Source organism: Callithrix jacchus, chromosome 20 (assembly GCF_049354715.1).
Source record: "Callithrix jacchus isolate 240 chromosome 20, calJac240_pri, whole genome shotgun sequence".
Lineage (NCBI taxonomy): Eukaryota > Metazoa > Chordata > Mammalia > Primates > Cebidae > Callithrix > Callithrix jacchus.
Window position 1 is genome coordinate 39,159,223 of NC_133521.1, and position 18,597 is coordinate 39,177,819.

General features: G+C 53.2%; 1 protein-coding gene across 1 annotated transcript in view; it reads left to right on the forward strand.

Annotated features, from left to right (window-relative positions):
* The window catches only part of CMIP (c-Maf inducing protein), a 252,584-nt gene that overhangs the window by 156,886 nt on the left and 77,101 nt on the right, over positions 1-18,597 (forward strand). The window contains exon 3 of the mRNA XM_035281878.3: positions 8,478-8,528. Coding sequence (XP_035137769.1) covers positions 8,478-8,528 — 51 coding nt within the window. The remainder of the gene's footprint in view (positions 1-8,477; positions 8,529-18,597) is intronic.

Genomic DNA, 18,597 nt, shown 5'->3' on the forward strand with positions numbered 1-18,597 from the left:
ACTCGTGCTTTGATAGAATTGGAACCAGTGCCTCTTGCAGACCTCGGGAAGCTGACCTGGTCCTTCATGGAAGGCAGAGAGGACATTCAGCCCCATGTCCCTCATCCCCAGCTCTGAGACAGAGCAATCTGCCAGTGGGATTGAGTTGCCGGACAGAGGCGCCCAGCCTTCCAGCATGGGGTCTAGCTGGTGTGTTTTGGATGTTTTTCAGCCTGAGCTCCCCTAATGCCATTTTATTAGAATCCCTGGTTGCAGAAAGGACCTATTTATCCTGTTTCCTCCCTTAGTGCCCTTTCTGCTAGCGTTTTCTCGTGGGGACGCCAGCCATGTAAGTATGCAGACAGTGCCACAAAAGTGTCATGGGGGTGCTCCTCACTGGCCCCTGGCTTGGGGTAGCGGGCACTAGAAAGCAACTTGGTACAGGTCATCTTCGGGGGGATTCTGCCTCTAAATTGACTTTCTGCTCATCAGCAAAAATCAGACAGAGCCACTGCTCCACAAGCAAGGCTTCAGGCAAGGTAAGAGCAGGGAGACCCTCCTCCCGGGAGCATCCGCTTCTGTCGGGGATGGGCTCCGGGACTCGGCTCTTCTCACCGACGTTCAGAAAAGCCCTGAAGCAGGCAGGGCAGCTGTTTACCCCAAACGCTGGCGGCGGGGCAGGGGCAGGGCGGGTTCCTTTCTTACTGGAAGCTAGAGAGCAGGACCTTTCCGATCTGGAAAGCACCAGAAAAGTCTCTCTCTCTAGCTTCCAGTAAGAAAGGAAGCTGCTTTTCCCTAAGAAATTGGGCCGGGGAAGGGGAACTTGGAAAAGGTTGCTCACAATGCACCCTTGGCTGTTTTTCTCACCTCTCGAGACAATACAACAATGAGAAAGAACTTGGCAAGTTTGGGAGAGGAAATTGGGCAGCATTTGCCTGGAACCAAGCCCTTTCAGCGTTCCAAAGATTTAACACCAGGAGAAGGTGGAACCAAACCAGCTGCCCATGGCTTCCAGGGGACCTGGGGTCGGGCTGGGGGACCCCTCCCATGTGTGAATGGATTCTCCTCTGAGGGACCCTCGGGTTCCAGCTGTGCCTTATGTTCCTGCTGGGCTGGGTTGTCTTGGCTCAGTTGCCAGCAGGACAGTATGGGGACTCTGCACAGAAGCATGCCCTCTTCACCAGGCTGGAATGCAGCCTGGTCAGCCTTCCCTTTGCTTGTAAGCTGCTTAGAGATGCCTGTGCTGGGATCAAGACATTGCCCAGTAGCCCCTGTCCTTCTTCAAAAGCGGACAAGCCGAAAGAACGAGCAGTTTACAGCCCAGCCTCGTCCCAACCTCTGTGGCTCCATTGGCCTCTATCTGCTCTCCTGGAGGCAAGTTCTGCCCTTCCCCTTGGTTTCAAGGTGACGTCTCTTGTGTGCCAAGTCCTTCCTCTTCCTGCTCCATGAGCAGGGCAGCTGCCGTGGAGAAATAATGCTCACAGGTATCCCAACCCAAGTCCCTGGACCCCAGAGGAGCTCAGATGCATCACTTCATGTTCAGGGCGGGAATGTAGGGAAAGAAGACTGTGGGGTCAGACAGACCTGAGTTCCTGCCCAGCTCTCCTGGGCACTTGCCCTGGAACCTTCGACTAACTAACCGTGGAAGCCGAGGCTCTAACTACCCCTGAAATCCTAGGTTTTACCACGTTCTACCTGTGGAACCCTAGATAGCAGGAAGAACCTCTCTGGGCCTCATTTTCTTTATCTGTGAACTGCACCCGAATACTCGTCTACCTGGATATTGCGAGGCTCATAAAAATTACATGTGAAATACTTAGCACTGTGCCTGGTACGTAGTAAGTGCCCAGGAAAACACTGCCATGATCATTTTTAGAGTCTTAGTCAAATACAGTTTGGGGAAGAGAGGGAATCAGAGCTTGAGAGTTCTCTGAAGGTCGGTTGCGGCTGGGCTTTCTTTGCTTTGAAGCATGGGTATACCGATGCCCCGTTCATCCATCCTTCTATCCCCCAACCCATGCATCAGGTCGTCCGTCTGTCTTACCTGTGTTTCCATCCATCCATGTCTCCATCCATCCAATTCATTCACTGGTTCAACACTTCTACCGGTCTTTGATTTAACAAACCTTTCTCCGGGTTGCACGGATGCGTTAGTTCGTAAGTTAGACGTGGTTCCTGAGCCCGCAGATCCCATAGCCTGCGGAATAAGGACGACTAGACAGAGCAGGACAGTGTGGTGCGTCAGGCAAGGCATTATGGCCTGTTCGGTGGGGGAGGCGAAGGCGCCATCAAGACAGTCATTCTGGGAAAGTGGCATTTCGGGTGGGACCTGAAGGGTAAGTAGGAGTCCAGCAGGCAGCAGAGAGAAGGGGGTGACAGCAGAATGTTCCTGGTGGGAGTACATGCTGTGTGACAGCCAGTCTGAGAGCAGGGCAGGCTGCCACAGTGACAAGTGGCCACGAATTCTAGGTGGCTAGAAATGACAAGGGGTTGTTTCTCACTTGTGCTGTGTGTCCACCGTGGGTCAGTGGGGGAAGGGAGTGTGCCAGGTGCTGCATGGACTCTCAAGGGCTCCTGTGTGTGGGCCCTGGTGTTAGCATGACATCAGTTCTTATCATTGTTGAAAGCAAGTTCCATGGCCCGTGTGCTTGCCATGGGCCCAGAGGGAAGAGAACTGGAAAAGACACAGATGACGACCCCAGCAAGTTTGGGGGTGTGTGGTGTGTGCTTGTTTCCCCAGTGGAAAAATGGCAGCAGAGGAAAGGCTGCATTAGAGCTGAGTCCTTAACCCACCGTCCATGGTGTATTCCCAAACTGCCCGCACAGTTCTGCATGTGGGATAGGTGGTGTGTGTATGCGTCTGTCTGGTTTTTGTGTGTGTCTTTGTGGGGTATGTGTATCTGTATATGTGTGTCTGTATATCTGTGCGTGCGTGTGTGTGTATACATGTGTCTCTGTGTGTATGTGTGGTGGATATGTCTGTGGTGTGTGGTGTGTGTGCTTGGTGTGTCTTTGTGGTATGTGTGAATGTATGTATATGATGTGTATTCATGTGTGTGCATGTATATGTGATACGTGCATGTGTGCTGTGTTTATATGTGGTGTTTATAGTGTGTGTGTGTGTTTCTCTATGTGGTTCGTGCATGTGTGTGTGTGGTGTGTATGTATGACATGCGTGACTGGTGTGTGTAGTGTATGTCTATATGTGATGCGTGTCTCTGTGTATATGTATACGTGCATGTGTATCTGTGTGTCTCTGTGTGAGGTGCGTGTGGTATGTCTTTGTGTATATGGCGTGTGTGGTGAGTATGTGTTTGTATGATATGTGTGTTTGTGTGATATGTGTGCATGTGTCTGTGTGGTGTATGTGTCTGTGTGGTATGTGTGCATGTGTAACTGTATGGGTGTGTGTGTGTGTGTGTGTGTGTCTTTGGGTGTATGATGTGTGTGTGGGGGGGTGTATGTGTCTTTATGTGTATGGTGTATGTGTGTGTGCATAAATGTTGACATTGCATAGGTGTGAGTCCATAGCTTGTTTTAGGTTCTCAAAGGGGTCCGTCCATAAACCCCCCCAAAGACTGAGAACCCCTGGACCAGGTGATCCTTAAACTCCCTTTGGCCTCTGATGGAAAGATGCTCATTGTTACAGTGGACAAACAGGGCTGAAGCCTCTGCCTTCTTCCAAAGTGCAGCCAGACTGGACGGGGGTGAGGTGGGGACCGTGGCCAGCTTTCCTTCTCGTCGCGCTGGGCAGAAGGAGCCAGGCGCAGTGTGTGGGAGATCCTGGCCGTCTCTGCCTCCCTGGAAGGAGGCGCAGGAGAGTTCCGCACTGAGACCGTCCTCAGCCCGGCATCTCCGTGCCTTGCCTAATGTGTCCTTAATTCATTCAGCTGTTTTTGTTTAACACCAGGCTCACTGGAGCAGTCGCAGTTCATCCTATGTGGATCCTGCCTGCTCTCCCAGTCCTGTGGGTGGGACATAAACACTCAGCCCGCTTCAGGGTGTGGTCCCAGAAGCTGCAGGGGAGCAGAGGAGGGATGGGGTCCTGGCTGAGGTGTGGGAGGGCAGGGGCAGCGCCGGGGTGGGCAGAGGCAACCCACTGCCTGCTCTGAACCTCGGCTTCCTCATCTGTAAGATGGGCATGCGTTGAGGAGAGGAGTATGTGTCAGCATGTCTTCTGGTACCTGGTACCAAGTAAGCACCCATATTCTGTGGTTGGTAGCGACATGCATCGTTGCACTGTTTGCAGCCTGTGTCCCATACCTGTTCAGCTGGGATCTGCAAACTGCTCATGACCCCAAACTTGCTTTCTTCCTGGAATGCCACACCGACCTCCAGGAGTTGAGGTGATCCCAGAGAAGAACGGAAGTGGCCAGAAAGCCAAGTGCAGCTGGGGAAGGGGGTCACTCTTCCCCCTTTCCAAACCCTCCCCCGAGAGGAAAGGTTTAGAAACCCGGATGGTTCTGTCTGGAAGGATGGGGCTGAGAAGATACTGATGTGTAGCAGTGTCTGTGGTGAGTTGCTCTGATGAAAATCCCTCCACCCATTTAGATACCGAGTGCTGCTGTGAGAGACAGGCCACTGGGGCTGGAGTGGTCTCAGGGGACATAGCCATACCTCAGTGGGAGGTCTCAGGGGGTGTGGCCATACCAGATAGCCATCACTGCCGATAGCCCAGCAGTGGGCTGAACCCAGTCTGGCAGGGCCAGAGCCACCTGGATGTGAGCTAGGGGCAGAGGAGATGCCGGGAGCACCAATGATGTGGCCAGGAGAAGCCACAGTTGGAGAAATGCTTGTTCCTTCTATAAAAACATCTATGGGCAAACATATCAGAACATCCACTTTGAGAAGGAAGAAGAGGCCAAGGGTCAGGAGGCCCTGTGGGTCCCTCAGGGCTCTTGTGTTCCAGTAGCCGAATGGGATCTGGCTATCCTAAGCAGGAAAGGAATGTACTAGAAGGACAGTGGCAGCCTGGACAATGGCCTGGAGCTGGGATTGGGGCGTGAAGGAAGTAGCCTCTTCACCACCAGTGAAGGGAGATGCAGGACCCAGCTCCTCCTAGGTGAATTCTCCCCACACCATCTCTACAGCACTTGCTCAAGATCCAGAGTCCTGGGCAAAAACCTTTGGCTGGCCAGGCCAGAGGACCAGCTCACGTGCTACTGAGGCAAGGCCCCTAAGACTCATGAGCCAGGGAGGCCCTGGATGGGAAGCGCTGGGCTCACCGTCATAGAAGACGGATCTGTGTTGGGTTTGGCCACAGAGACTGGGGAAGGCAGTCTCCTCTGCTCACTCTGCACCACCTGTGACAGCTGGGTCACTTTCCTTTTTTTCCTTTGTTTCTGTGTTCCTTTATTCCAGTGTAACCAACCTTGGCCCAGCCAGGCACAGCTCATCTGGCTATGGATTCAGAAATAAGACCCTGCCCTCAAAGAACTCCTAGTCGGCTCATTCCTTTGTTCCTTCATTCGGAAAACACCTGTTGGTCTCCTGGTACTCCAGGCCCTGGGATACAGTGGTGGCAGAGCATGCATGGTCCCTTCCCTCTTAGGGTCAGACATATATGCAGGCTAGCTTGGTGGGGCTGGTGGATCCAGAAGAGGGAGAGATGTGGGTGTCTCCCGCCTCCTTCCTTTTGTCTTTGCTTGGCTGTTCTGTCCAGCCAGTGGCAGCTTAAAGGCACTGCCTGTGTCCACTGTGGACCCACAGAGCTGATGGAACAACTCACATCAGCATTAAACCAGCCTGGTTGTACCTCCTGCATTTATTTCCTATAGCTGCTGTGATTGATTACCCTGACTTCATGGTGAAAAGAACACAGATTTAGTCTCTTATGATTCTGGAGGTCCGAAGTCCAGCACAGTCCCATGGGGCTAAAGCCAAGGTGTCAGGGCCACTTTCCTTCTGGAGGATCTTGGGAAGAGCATTCATTTCCAGCTTCTAAAGGCTGCCCATATTCCTTGGCTCATGGCCACATCACTCCGACTTCTGCTTTCGCTTGACTCTGATCCTCCTGCCTCCCTGTTGTGAGGACCCTTGTGATTTCATTGGGTCACCTAGATCATCCAGGATAATCTCCCTGTCTCAAGACCTTGAACTTGGTCACATCCAGAATCCCTTTGCCACGTAAGTTAACTTAATCACAAGGGATTTAGGATGGGACACGTTCAGGGGGCTTATCTTCCTTACCACCTCCCCTCTCTCCCCCCGGCTTGGTGTGTGGAGAAGCACAGGAATGGAAATGGAGCAGGCACATGCTGCAGCCCAGTCATCCAGCTTGCACCTGCTCACCGGAGCCGATCGTGCACGTCTCATCCCAGCTCTGGCCCAGGGGCATCCCCTTGGAGGTGTGGAGTTAGCCAAGGTGGATTGTTCACAACACGGTCTTTTTGTTCCGGAGAGCCTGATGTTAAGCATTTATCAGCACAGCCCCGGCCGTGGCTGCTGACACCGCCGGCCCCTGTTTGTGGAGTGTTAGCACGCGCCAGGCACCGTGCTGAGGAAGCACTTTTCATGCATTAGCTCATTGTTTGGGATCTTCGTATGGCTCTCCCTGAGCAGGAGTGTATTTTGTCTTCCTAATGAACAAGAATTGTCACAAGACCAATGGAGCTTGGCCAGTGCTGATGGGAGTGAGCCCAGCAACAGTCTCTCCCAGGGGCTGCTTCTCCTCTTTGGCCTCCGCAGCCCTGGGCAGGGGGCACAGGGTTGGGTCATCAAGCAGCTTGCTCCCGGTCACACCGGCAGACACAGCAGAGCTGAGACTTGAACCTGCTCCTGTAAGAGGCTCAGCCCTTGCAGGAGCTCCTGTGTCACACGGAGGGCTTGCCTCCTGCCTGCCTGGCACTTGCGCAGACTCAAGCGCCTCCAGGTGGCTGATGTGGATTCGTCCAGTCCAGGGTTCAAAACCCTGAGTCTCTGAGCTCACCCACAAGGGCCTGATTCCTCACCACACTTGCTACTGGAATGGATCAATGGATCATTAATCCAAGGCCGGAGATTGCACCAGATCCTGACCTGGGAGAGCAGCTGATATTTCATGACTTGGGGAGCAGGAGGTATTCATCTCTAGCGTGACCCCGATCCCCCCAAAAGAGGGTGAACCAAAGGGGTACATGATTGAGTGTGTGTGTCTGTGTGCACCGAGGCAGAAGGTGGACATTCGTGCTTAGAGAGAGGCTCCAGCCTTTGTCAGAGCTCCTGAACCATCAGAGGCAGGCTCAGGTGAAGAAAGGGCTGTGGGTTCTGGTGGGGAACGCACGCTGCGTTTCAGCCCGGGGTGGGGATAGACAGTGGGGAACTCAGGATTCCCCAGTGTTGTGGTTTACAGCAGGAGTCAGACCACCTGGTTTCAAGTCCTGGCCCCACACCACGTGTCTATGAACATTCAGGAAACTTTTAACTTCCAAAGTCTCAATTTTCTTATTTGTACCATGTGGACAGTACCAACTTCACGGGGCTGGCTTGTAAGGACTGAACGAGCCAGTCCATACATAGGGTTCAGAGCTGTGTCTGGCACCCATGAGACACCATAGCATTGCTGTTCTGTTAGCAGATTGAGAGAGGAGGTGAGAGCAGCAGTAATATTCATGAGGGCTGGGAGGGCTGCTTTGGGCTGCACTGATAATGGTAATAAGAATAACTAACAATGGCTGCGTTGGTGTGTGACCACCTGCCATGTGCCAAGCACGGTTGGTTCTAGATCCTCTACAAGAATAATTTCTAACTCTCACAACATCCCTGCAAAATCAGGGTTCTTGTCCCCATTTTACAGGTGGGGAAATTGAGGCTGAGTTGTCAACGACTCAGAACTAGTGTGGGATAGATCAGAGAAGGTTTTGCTCCCCACCGTCCACTGTGATGTTTAGCCTAGGTCTGCTGGGTGCTGTCTACAATGACCTGCCATTGGCAGGAGAAGGTCATGGTTAAATGCATAGACTTGGAAGCCAGGGTGCCCTGGGTTTGAATGCACTTCATGGTGAGACCTCAGGGTCTCACTTTTCCCCTCTGTGAAATGGGCGTAGTGATATGGTGCCACCTCGAAGGGCTGCTGTGAGGACCAGGTAGGGACTCTGTGGCTAACAAAAACCAGGATCCTAGAATAGTCCTCATACACAGGAGGGCCCCGGTCAGTGCCCCCACCATCCTCACTCCTAGGCCTCCAACCAGTTCCTCCCAGCCCCTCCCATGCCCCTGAGTCAGGCTGCGTGTGTACAGTTAAAGCTGTCCAGTCAGCAGTGCCGGAAGTCACTCATATCCAGCAACGGAAGCACATGGTGCTAGTGATGTCTCGTTTTCAGAAAAACCTCCCCAGCTAGCCCTTCTGTTTTGGTTTTGCACACAACGGGCTCAATTTAGCATATCCTTCAGAAGGCTCATTAGGGTCACAGGGTAGACGTTGCACAGAGCAGGCTGGGGGACTCACGTGCTGACCTTGAAATGCCCTCATCTTGAAATGCTGATGACCAGACCTTGCTGTCCTGTTCTTGTCATTACAGGCTGCCAACAGCTACCTGCGAGACCAGTGGTTCCATTCTCTGCAGTGGAAGGTAAGTCCTGACCTGGTTGCTTGTTTAAAGTGACTCAGGCAGTGGCGCGATGACTTAAAAGTCAGTCTGTCACCCAGAGACATCAAAGTGAGAACCTGTGCCTTGCAGATGGCTCAGCTGAGGAACTTTGCGCCCCTGTCCAACAGCGCCTGGCCCTTCCTCCTCTGCTGTTGAGTTCCTCTTCCCTGCACTGCTGAAATGGCACTCTTGCCTTGGTGTTCTCAAATGCTATAGCTGTTTTCCTGCTTCAAAGGGATCATAGAACTTCTTGCGCTCAGAGTGAGGGCGACCCTCCCCGGCTAGACTTCAGGGGCTCAAGATGCTTGGTTGAAAGTAACGTCCAAAGGCCGCGCCACGTGTGAACTTAACGGGTTAAAAACCTGAGCCGTGTTTCTGTCGTCGTCACTGCTTTTCAGTTGCTGGGTTCTGTGGCCTCATTTTCTGAGTCTAGCTCTACATCGGGTGCTTCAGAGCTTTCTGGCATGTAAAGCGAACTTCACCTTCTTGAAGACCCAGGGACAGATCTCCTGAGAAGGGTCCTCCAGCCACCCGAGGAGTCTTGAGTTCTGCTCCATGGCTCATGTGATGGAAACCCTGACGTCAGGACCAGGGCGTGAAGCACCTACAGTCAGCTTCTCATTCCGGCCCTGCCTCCCTGTCTCTCCTCTTCTTCTGATCTTTTGGTTTAGAACAAGCTTTGACAGGTCTCTGGCCCCAGGTGCCAGGAGGGTATGGCTGGAATGACTGGTGTGTCATGAGCTGTCATCCTTACAGTAAGCTGGGGAGCCACAGAGGATGAACGGCTGCCCCCATGCAGAGCTGGGTGCCATGTGACATGTTGGAAGGACCGAGGGAACACTCAGTGTTCCTCTCATGGCTCCAGAGGGGCTCCCTCCACGGCAAGTGTTGGGGATGGAAAGACAACCCCAGAAAATTACTTTCCTGGTCCCAGAGAGGGTTACTTCCCTCCTTTTCTCTGTCAGCTATGAGTCCTCTTGCTTTGTGCTGTGGGGCCAAGTCTCAGAAGCTGACCCGGGTCTCTAAGTTGGGTCTGCAAAGCAGAAGAGAACTAGTGTTTACTGAGCAACTACTGTGTGCCAGGACATGCGTGTATTGAGCTCCTACTGTGTGCCAGGACTAGCGTGTATTGAGCTCCTACTGTGTGCCAGGAGCTCTGCTAGGGTCATCATGTCCATTTCACCCTCACAGCAGCCCCCTCAGGTTGATGATTATCGTTGTTGTCGTTTTCCATATGAGAAAGGAGGGGCTCAGACTGGAGTCCAAGCTCAGCTTGACCTTTTCCAGTACCTGTAGGTTTCTGAATGTAGTAGAGTGGCAAGGCACAGGTGTCAGTCAGCTAGCAGGTAAGGTGGCACACACCCTCTTGCGGGGTCAGCAGGTGCTGCTGAGAGCTCCGTTTCTACTGGGAGCAGCACCTTCTGGGGCCCTTCTGGGAGTCAGATGCCAGAGCAGTTGAGAGGGAGGACTGAGCAGTGGTGGTTGCTTCCCTTCCCCGTGGGGTTTTATTTGTGGGGCCTCAGTAAGTGACAGCCTTGCATTTTCTCTTAGCTCAGGACAGGACAGAATGTACTTGGAGACATACTGCCTACCTGACATGTTGGGGAAAAAAGTAAAAATGCCTTTTTTAAAAGGAGGCCAAGGTCAGTATCACTGAAGGCTGTCAGGTGTGGTATTCACAAGGCTCTGGTGTCTGCCTTTCCCTGGTCTGCATTTCCAACAGTGACTTACAGGTGCATCTGGAAGGCAGCACTTGTGAAATCTGTGAGTATTGTACAGTTTCAAGGGGCAACCAAGAGGATGGGCAGAGAGATGGACTTTAGGAAGCTTTGGCTAGAAAGATGATTTAAAAGCTAGGGCTTGAAACATTCAAATGTCAAGGACTGGCCAGGTGTTGATTATACCTGTAATCTCAACACTTTGGGAGACCAAGGCAAGTGGGTCACCTAACTCAGGAGTTCAAGACTAGCCTGGGCAACATGGCGAATCCCCATCTCTGCCAAAAATATAGAAAATTAGCCTGGCATAGTGGCGCACCCTTGTGGTCCCAGCTACTTGGAGGCTGAGGTGGGAGGATCACTTGAGCCCGGGAGATGGAGGCTGTAGTGAGCTGAGATCCCTCTGCTGCACTCCAGCCTGAATGACAGAGTAAAAAACCCCATGCTCTACCCCAAAAAAGTTAAGGATTACATGTAGGATTCAAACGACTGAGTGAGACCAGAGCTGGGATCCCTGGGTTTCTAGCCGTTCTCATGAAGACTCATGTTTGTATTCAATTACGGTGGCACTCAGTTTATTTATGGTTGCTAAATTTAGTCAGTCAGTTTAAAAAAAAATTCAGAAACCTAAATCAGGATGTCAAGGAGCTGGCAAACGCCCGGCTGTGTGCTGGCCCCTGGCCAGGTGATCGATGGTGCTTTTCGTTATCAGGGTGTAAGCATCGGCCCTGTCTACAGCACACTTAAGGCGCTGACAAGTGTTTCCCCTTTGACAATTGCCCCCCAGTAATTTAGGTATGCTGCCACCAGGTGGCAGTGATATCTCAGTGTTGCCAACTTGGTTTCAATGCCTGTGGCTCTCTGCACCCAGTTTTGGTGATATTTGAGGAGGTATGCTCTCCTTCCTCTTAAAATGGCCAAGAAACGTAAGGTGTTTTGGAGGTACCACCGGCTAGCGAGACGAGCTGGGAACCTGAATTTGGATCCTGGTTCTGTGCACAGATTCCAGAATGTGTTCACCTAATTCAGATGCAGTTCCTGAGTACCAAGAGATGCCAGGTCTGGGTACGTGCTTTCTGGTTCATTGCCGTAAAGCAAGTACAAGAACCACGGCTCAGAGAGAGCAAGTGATTTGCCTGTCGTTGCCCAGCAGATCTCAGCCCCCATCTGTGGGCCGTCCTTCCCTCTCCTTGATCAAACTGTGCCTGTCTCAGATTTGGACTCCGCAGCCCTCCCGGGACCTGACCCCTCTGCATCTGCTGATACAGCCACTTTCTCCCTCCATATTTACAACCACCTATTTGAGGTTTTTCTTTTTCTTCCTTGTTTTCTTTTCTCTATCTTTAACTGAAAAACAAACATCAGTGGAACATCAAAATTGAGGACCGTTAGAAATTCCACAACCTCGGCTTGAATTTTTTTAGTTTTCTAAATGTTTTTGGCATTTTGTCCCCTAGGCCAGTAGGTTTCCCTCCTGTGGATGCAGCGCACACGCAGAACTGGAATACGTTCTTCTGTGTGTAAAGAATGCTCCCTCCTAGTACTGTGCTCCGATTGCGTAGTTTTTATCAAGTTATGCTGGTATCTCTAGGGCACTCCCAGCAGGGCCATCATCACCCGTAACGGGGCCAGGGCCAAAATTGGTTCTTCGTGACTTAAACAAATCTTAATGATAGCAATAGTCTGTGGCCCTCCAAAGCTCCACCCTATTCAATGAAATCTCATTCTTGAGTATTTCTTTCAAAGGGAGGACAGATGGGGAGACGTGTCTAAAAGGGCTCCTTTCGGGGACAGTCATGAAGACACAGGTGACAAATGCTGCTATAGAATCGACCTCAGATTGCTGTGTGGAGGAAAGCAGACCATAGGTAACATATTCAAGCCATCATCTTGTTCGCCCTCCTGCCTCCGGGTAATAGCATTGTTCTCATGGTCTTGTTGACACCCGGTTGTGGCTCCCATGTCCAAGGACTTTGCTCAGCATTGGACGCTGCATTTCGTGAATTGCTTCTCCTCCCTGAATAGGTTCTGTTCTGTTTTTTTTTTTGTGTGTGTGTGTTTTTTTTTTTTTTTTTTGATGGAGTTTCACTCTTATTGCTCAGGCTAGAGTGCAATGGTACAATCCAGCCTCTGCCTCCTGAGTTAAAGCGATTCTCCTGCCTCAGCCTCCGGAGCGGCTGGGATTACAGGCATGTGCCATCATGCCCAACTAATTTTTATATTTTTAGTAGAGATGGGGTTTCGCCATGTTGGCCAGGCTGGTCTCGAACTACCAACCTTGGGTGAGCCACCTGCCTTGCCCTCCCAAAGTGCTGGGATTACAGGTGTTCCTGGCCAGGCTGGACATTTGCAGATTTGCAGATAGGGAAATCTGATTGTAGAGAATATAAGTCCTTCTCACAAGGTGTCAAGGCCACCAAGGACGTGAGTGGGATTAGACCCCAGACATGCCTGCCTCTTTCTCCCAGCAGCTCTGCTCTTCCTTCCTCCTGTCCTCTGCCATTTGGTCTTTCATGATCAGAGGAGGCCTGGAGCCTGCAGGAGGAGGGCCACATCTCCCCGCTCCACCTCCCAGTATTTGCTAGAGGAGAGCCTGCAGTCGGAAGGCCTCTGGGGAGCCCAGCCTTGTTTGGTTTGGGTGGTTCAGCCCTGAGGCCAATTCCCAGGGGTGTGGAAGCATTAAACAGTTACTCTGGGTTAATGAGGCCTCATTTCTGACTCAGATGTGACTCCTGGCTCCTGCCCTGGCCCTACGTGGCCAGGTCCTGTGGTGACAGGCCTGTCTGCACACAAGGGGACAGGCCTCTGTGTGCGAGGCCGTGAAGGCCCAGTTTGTGGGACGAGGCCAAGGCTGTGTTCAGGCTGTGAGGGGACCGTGTTTACAAGGCAATGAGAAAGAAGATTGGCCTGTTTCTGTGTCCAAGGTTTCCAGGTGAGACCCAGGTATGCACAGCTGGGAAGGACAGGCCTGTTCATGTGACAGGTCCAGACTCCCGGACTGTGAGGAGGAGCCCGGGAAGCCAGGATGCACCTGCTGTGGGGGCCGGAGCGCCTGGAGCCCCTCCAGCCTTCTTGCCTCCTAAGAGGGTTCCTCATGCCAAAGCACAGAATTCTTGGAAACCAAGGTGGTCCTCCCCTGGCCCCGGGGGAAGTGAGGCCACTCACAATAGCCTCAGGGGCCAAGCCCCCGAGCTGGGAACTGAGGAGCAGACTGGGTCACAAGAAGCTGGCCTGTGTTCCTGTTCCCGGGCGGGCAGGGCCTGAGGAATGCGCTTGGTTCTGGGAAAGCCCCAGCCCAGGTTTGCATCCCTTCTGGCTGCCTGCCCCGCCCACGCTGCCTTCTCGCTGAGCAGGTTTCCCAGGCCCCCAGGGGAGTCACAGCTCCGAGGTCACCCCATCCCGGTACAGGCCTCTGTCCCTCCTCTGTGGAGAAGGGTGGAAAAGAATGTGGGGTGTGTGCGTGTGAGAGTGTGTGAGTGGGTGTGTGTGTGTGAGAATGTGTGTCTGAATGTGTGTAAGAGTGAATGTGGGAGTGAGAGTGACCATGTGAGTGTGAGTGTGTGTTGTGTGGGGTGACTGTTTTATGAGTGTGTGTGTGGTGGGGTGACGTGTGTGTGTGGTGTGTGTGTGGCTTGTGAGGTGACTGTTTTATTAGTGTGTGTGTGGTATGTGGGGTAACTTTTATGAGTGTGTGTGGTACGTAGGGTGACTGAATGTATGTGTCTGTGTGTGTATGGTATGTGGGGTGACTGTGGTGTGTAGGTGACTTTTATGAGTGTGTGTGTGTGTGTGGTGTGAGATGATGGTAGTGGGGTGGGTGTGGAGTGTGTGTGTGTGTGTGTGTGTGATATATGGGTGACTATGAGTATGCGTTTGGGGTTACTGTGCAGCGTGTGGGGGTGACTGAGAGTATGTGTGGTGTGTGGGGTGACTATTTTATGAGAGAGAGAGAGTGAATGTGTGTGTGTGTGTGTGTGTGTGTATTCAGGCCTTAGTTTTCTCCTCTGTGGAATGGGCATGCTCATGGTGACTCGTCACTGGGCCATGTGAGGATCGAAGCTCTGTTTGTGCAGCAGCAGAAGGGATACTGCAGGAGCCCGCGCGTGAGAGCATCTCTTGCGCCATCATCAGTGTGTCTCCAAGCTGGTCCGAGGTGGTGGGAGTGGCTGGCTCAACCCCTCTCCCTGGCAACCCCTTCTAGCCCCTGCTGGTGGTCCCGGCTGACTCACGGCCTGTGAGGGCTGGGGTGGGTGGGAAGTGTGCCCTCAGGACCGTCTCTGCCCGGCCTTGGTCACAGAGCATGCCCTGTGCCCGGCACTGTGTGCCCTTGTGCAGCCTTGAGCCCAGAAGTGGTTCTGCGTTGTCCACATCCCTCCCCTGTCTCATAGTGGAGGGGACTCTTGTTTGAGGGGATAAAGGTTGGGGATAAAGGATGGTGCCAAAGCCAGCTGCCTTCCAGCGAGGGTCATGGTCTCGCTTCTACCTCCCAAGTGGCTGCGGCACCTTGAGAATGAGTCTGTTCCATGTTCTGTGTTTGGAGCCAGTGCTGGGAACCGCCACTCTCAGAGTCCCCAGCATCAAGGCAAAGTGCCTGGGTCTCAGAGAGGCGAAGCCCATGTGGCCAGAAGCTGAGGGCAGGGCGTGGTTCCTCTCCTCCCAACCTGATGCTCTCTCAGGAGAGCAGGATCCCTCACTCTCATCCCCATGCCGGGGAAAGGCCCAGGGGACCAGGTCAGAATGACACAGTGTCCTTGAGCTGATGCCTCCCATGGCCCCTCACTGAGGGCCATGCTAGAGAGGGAATCCCTAGGAAAGGGGAGAGCCTGAGGCTTCAGACAGGGCCTCCAGTGGGGGCTGCCATCCTGGCTTTGACCTTCCTCCCCCGGGTCGCCTCCTGGTCATCGGAGCCTCCGTGGGAAAGAGCCATTCCTAGTGTCCCAGAGCTGCAGCCTCAGGCACTCTCTTCTCCAGACTGCAGATCCCTTCCCAAGCTCACGTTCCTGAATCTTCATCCAGCCCAAGCTGAGCCCCCAGTTGCATCCCCAGGCCTCAGCATAAGGCAGCAGATGGTCCTCGAGCCACAATGGGCACTTATTCCTGTGCCAATCATGTGCCAGTGCCTCACTTGCTCACCTCTGCGAATCTTCACAGCTCTGACTGAGGAGGTGTCTGTTCTTCCTGTTCTCCCATTTTACAGATGTGGAAACTGAGGCTGAGGTTAGTCACTTGCTCAAGGTCACACAGCTATGAAATGGCTTAGCTGGGATTTGAACCCAAGTCTGAGTGAGTCCAGAACCTGGGACTTTAGCCATTGGGAGTGCGGCTCCCAACTGCACGTGCATGCCTGCGAGCATGGAGCAGACACACTCACCCCAGACACTTTCCACACTGCCTGTGCACTTGTGAGCAGTGCCTTGGCTCCTGCCTGTTCTCCTGGCACATCTGGGTAGAGCCTGGGTATTTCTGTTGCCTGAGGCCTGCAGGAGAGCTTTTCATTTTCCCCAAAGTCTCCCATCACCATTAGGACTATGTGAATTGGCTGGACGAGGTGGCTCATGCCTGTAATCCCAGCACTTTGGGAGGCAGAGGCAGGCAGATCACTTGAGGTGAGGAGTTCAAGACCAGCCTGGCCAACATGGCAAAACCCTGTCTCTATTAATAATATAAGAATTAGCTAGCTTGGTGATGTGCGCCTGTAGTTCCAGCTACTCAGGAGGCTGAAGGATGAGAATCGCATGGACCTGGGAGGCTGAGGTTGCAGTGAGCCAAGATGGCACCATTGCACTCCAGCCTGGGTGACAGAGTGAAACTGTGCCTCAAAAAGAGAAACCAAAACAAGATTATGTGAACTGACCTCTGACTGGGCAGGCCCCTGTTTCTCATGCAGAAGGGCTGATCGCCTCATCCGGTCTTGGACATCTCAGCACAGCTGCTGTCAGACCACCTCTCCCAGGCCAGATGTCACACTCCGGACTGACCGCATCCTCATCTTCCCCAGACATGCTGGCCGCTGTGTCCCCTACTCTAAACTCAAGGCTTGGAAGTCCAGATCCGGCCTTGCCCCTGACTCCCTCACTCCAGACCCGGCACTGTCCTAGGTGGCTCCTGGCTGGGCCTGTCCCCTCCAGCCCAGCTCATCCCTGGTCTTGAGGGAGGACGTTGCCCTTGTACCCACCCTACCTCCATGTTGCCCATATAACCCCATCTTGGCCACCTTCCTCTCTGTCTCCTTTTCTACCGTTTTACAATCACATCAAGGTCAACGCCCCCCTCCCCTGCCAGTTCTGACCTTGCAGTTCCCCTCCCAGGCTTTGTCCATCTTCACCAGCCATTTTGGCAGCTGTGACCGGGCACATGGACAGTCCTGTGAGCCTCGCCAAGGCATGGCAGATCAGACATCCCGGTGCGGTGCTACTGCTCCCAAGGGAGGCTTCCTGATGGCTCCATAATTGTCCGTGAAGAGGCCAGGTGCCATTTACCAGAGAGCTCCGCTATGGTGGAGTGGCCGTTTGGGTGGTTCCCAGCTTCCCTCAATTACAGATCATGCAGCCGTGACCATCTGTATCTCAGCTGTCACTTTTTTTGAACTACTTTTTTAGGGCAGATTTCTAGAAGTGGTTGCTGGGCCAGAGAGGAGGGGTATTATTTGGTGGCACTCACCACATATTACCTATCTGCTCCCAGAATAATACTTTTGGCAACACTTCGGGGCCAGACTGCCCAGGTTCCAACCCTGATCCGACACCTACTGGCCGTGTGACCCTGGACTAGTCACTTTCCTCTCTGGGCCTCTTGAGTGAAATGAGACCAAGTTCGCTGGGTTCTTGTGAGGATTGAATGGGTTCATAGCTCTTGGGTATTTAGAATAGCACCCGCCACGTGCTACCCACTCAGAACATTCCTTCTTCCTCTCTGATGACCAAGTGCACAGAGGCAAACAGGCTCGTGGTGCCAGAGCGTGCTAGGAGACGTGGCTTCAGGAGGCGGGGGCACATGTGTGGCACGCGGGACACAGACTCAGGAGCCCAGGGCGGGCATCGCTCGTCAGCCACCACATGCTTTGCCCTGAGGCAGAGCTCTTCTCAACACAGCCCCTGTAGGGCCACCCAGTTGACAGAGGTAGCAATAGTATCCCCCCATCCTACGTGAGTGACTGCCCAGGCCTTTGGCACAAGTGCTGCTAGAGGCTGAGTCAGTGCCATTGGCTCTGGCTGTGTCTCCATGGGGCTTTCTCATGGAAGCCTCTGTGGAGCTTCCAGGAGGCACCGTGGGTCCATTCTCCAAGGGTCCTGCCCTCTGAGAAGGAAGGCACAACAGGGGAGGGGGCAAGGATGGCTGGGAGTCAGCCTTGGTCTTCTTCCAGGCCTGGCCACCTGCCTGCTTCATCCAGGTTGAAAAGGCAGGAATTCCATCGAGATTAATTTCTGGCACTCAGTCAGAGACGGCTTTGTGACCTCTTAAGAGGGGATCAAAGCGATTCAGTGGAAAACTGTGAAAGGAGCGGCTTTCCCCAGAGGCAGGGGGCCCAGCCCACTCCAAGACTGCAGCAGGGACCCACAGCGGGAAGTGCAGCTGGTGACCAAGCAAAGGCCCTCAAGGCCCCTACGGAAGAGGCTCCAGCCCGGCAGCCTCTGTGCACATGTTCAGCCCAAGTAGGGGAACCTTTTGGGGCCAGGCTGCCATGCCCCCGCAAGGGTCACAGTCTCCAGTGTCTCCCAGCCACAGCCCAAGCCCCACGGTGGGTCATCAGGGACCCCATAACTAGTAAGGGCAGCTTCAGGGATTGAAACTAACAAGTGGCAGAGGGCCGGGAGCCTTGGGAAGGAGAGCACATGCTCTCATGGGCTTTCATTACAGCAGAGGGAGAGAAAAACAATTATTAGGCACCTGCTAGGTCAGGAGCTGTGCTGGGGGCTTCTCTGTATATTATCTTATGAAATCTTCTCAAGATTTGATTAGGCCTGTCTTAAAGGAGGAACAAAAAAGCAGAGGGGCATGTCCAGGGTCACACAGCTAGAGACAGGCCGGACTGGGAATTGAACCCAGTGAACAGGAGGAGGATGGGCCTTTCAGCCTCTTCCATTGGAGCCCACAGATCCTCCATTTTCCCCAGCTAGAGCTGCTTTGGAAGAGACACAGGTGGTTTTCGAAATAAACTTTTCATTGAAGGATAAAGTAAACCTAGAAAAGTGTACAAATCAGGCCAGGCATGGTGGCTCATGCCTATAATCCTAGCATTTTGGGAGGCTGAGGCAGGCGGATTGTCTGAGCTCGGGAGTTAGTTTGAGACCAGCCTGGGCAACACGGTGAAACCCCATCTCTACTAAAATAGA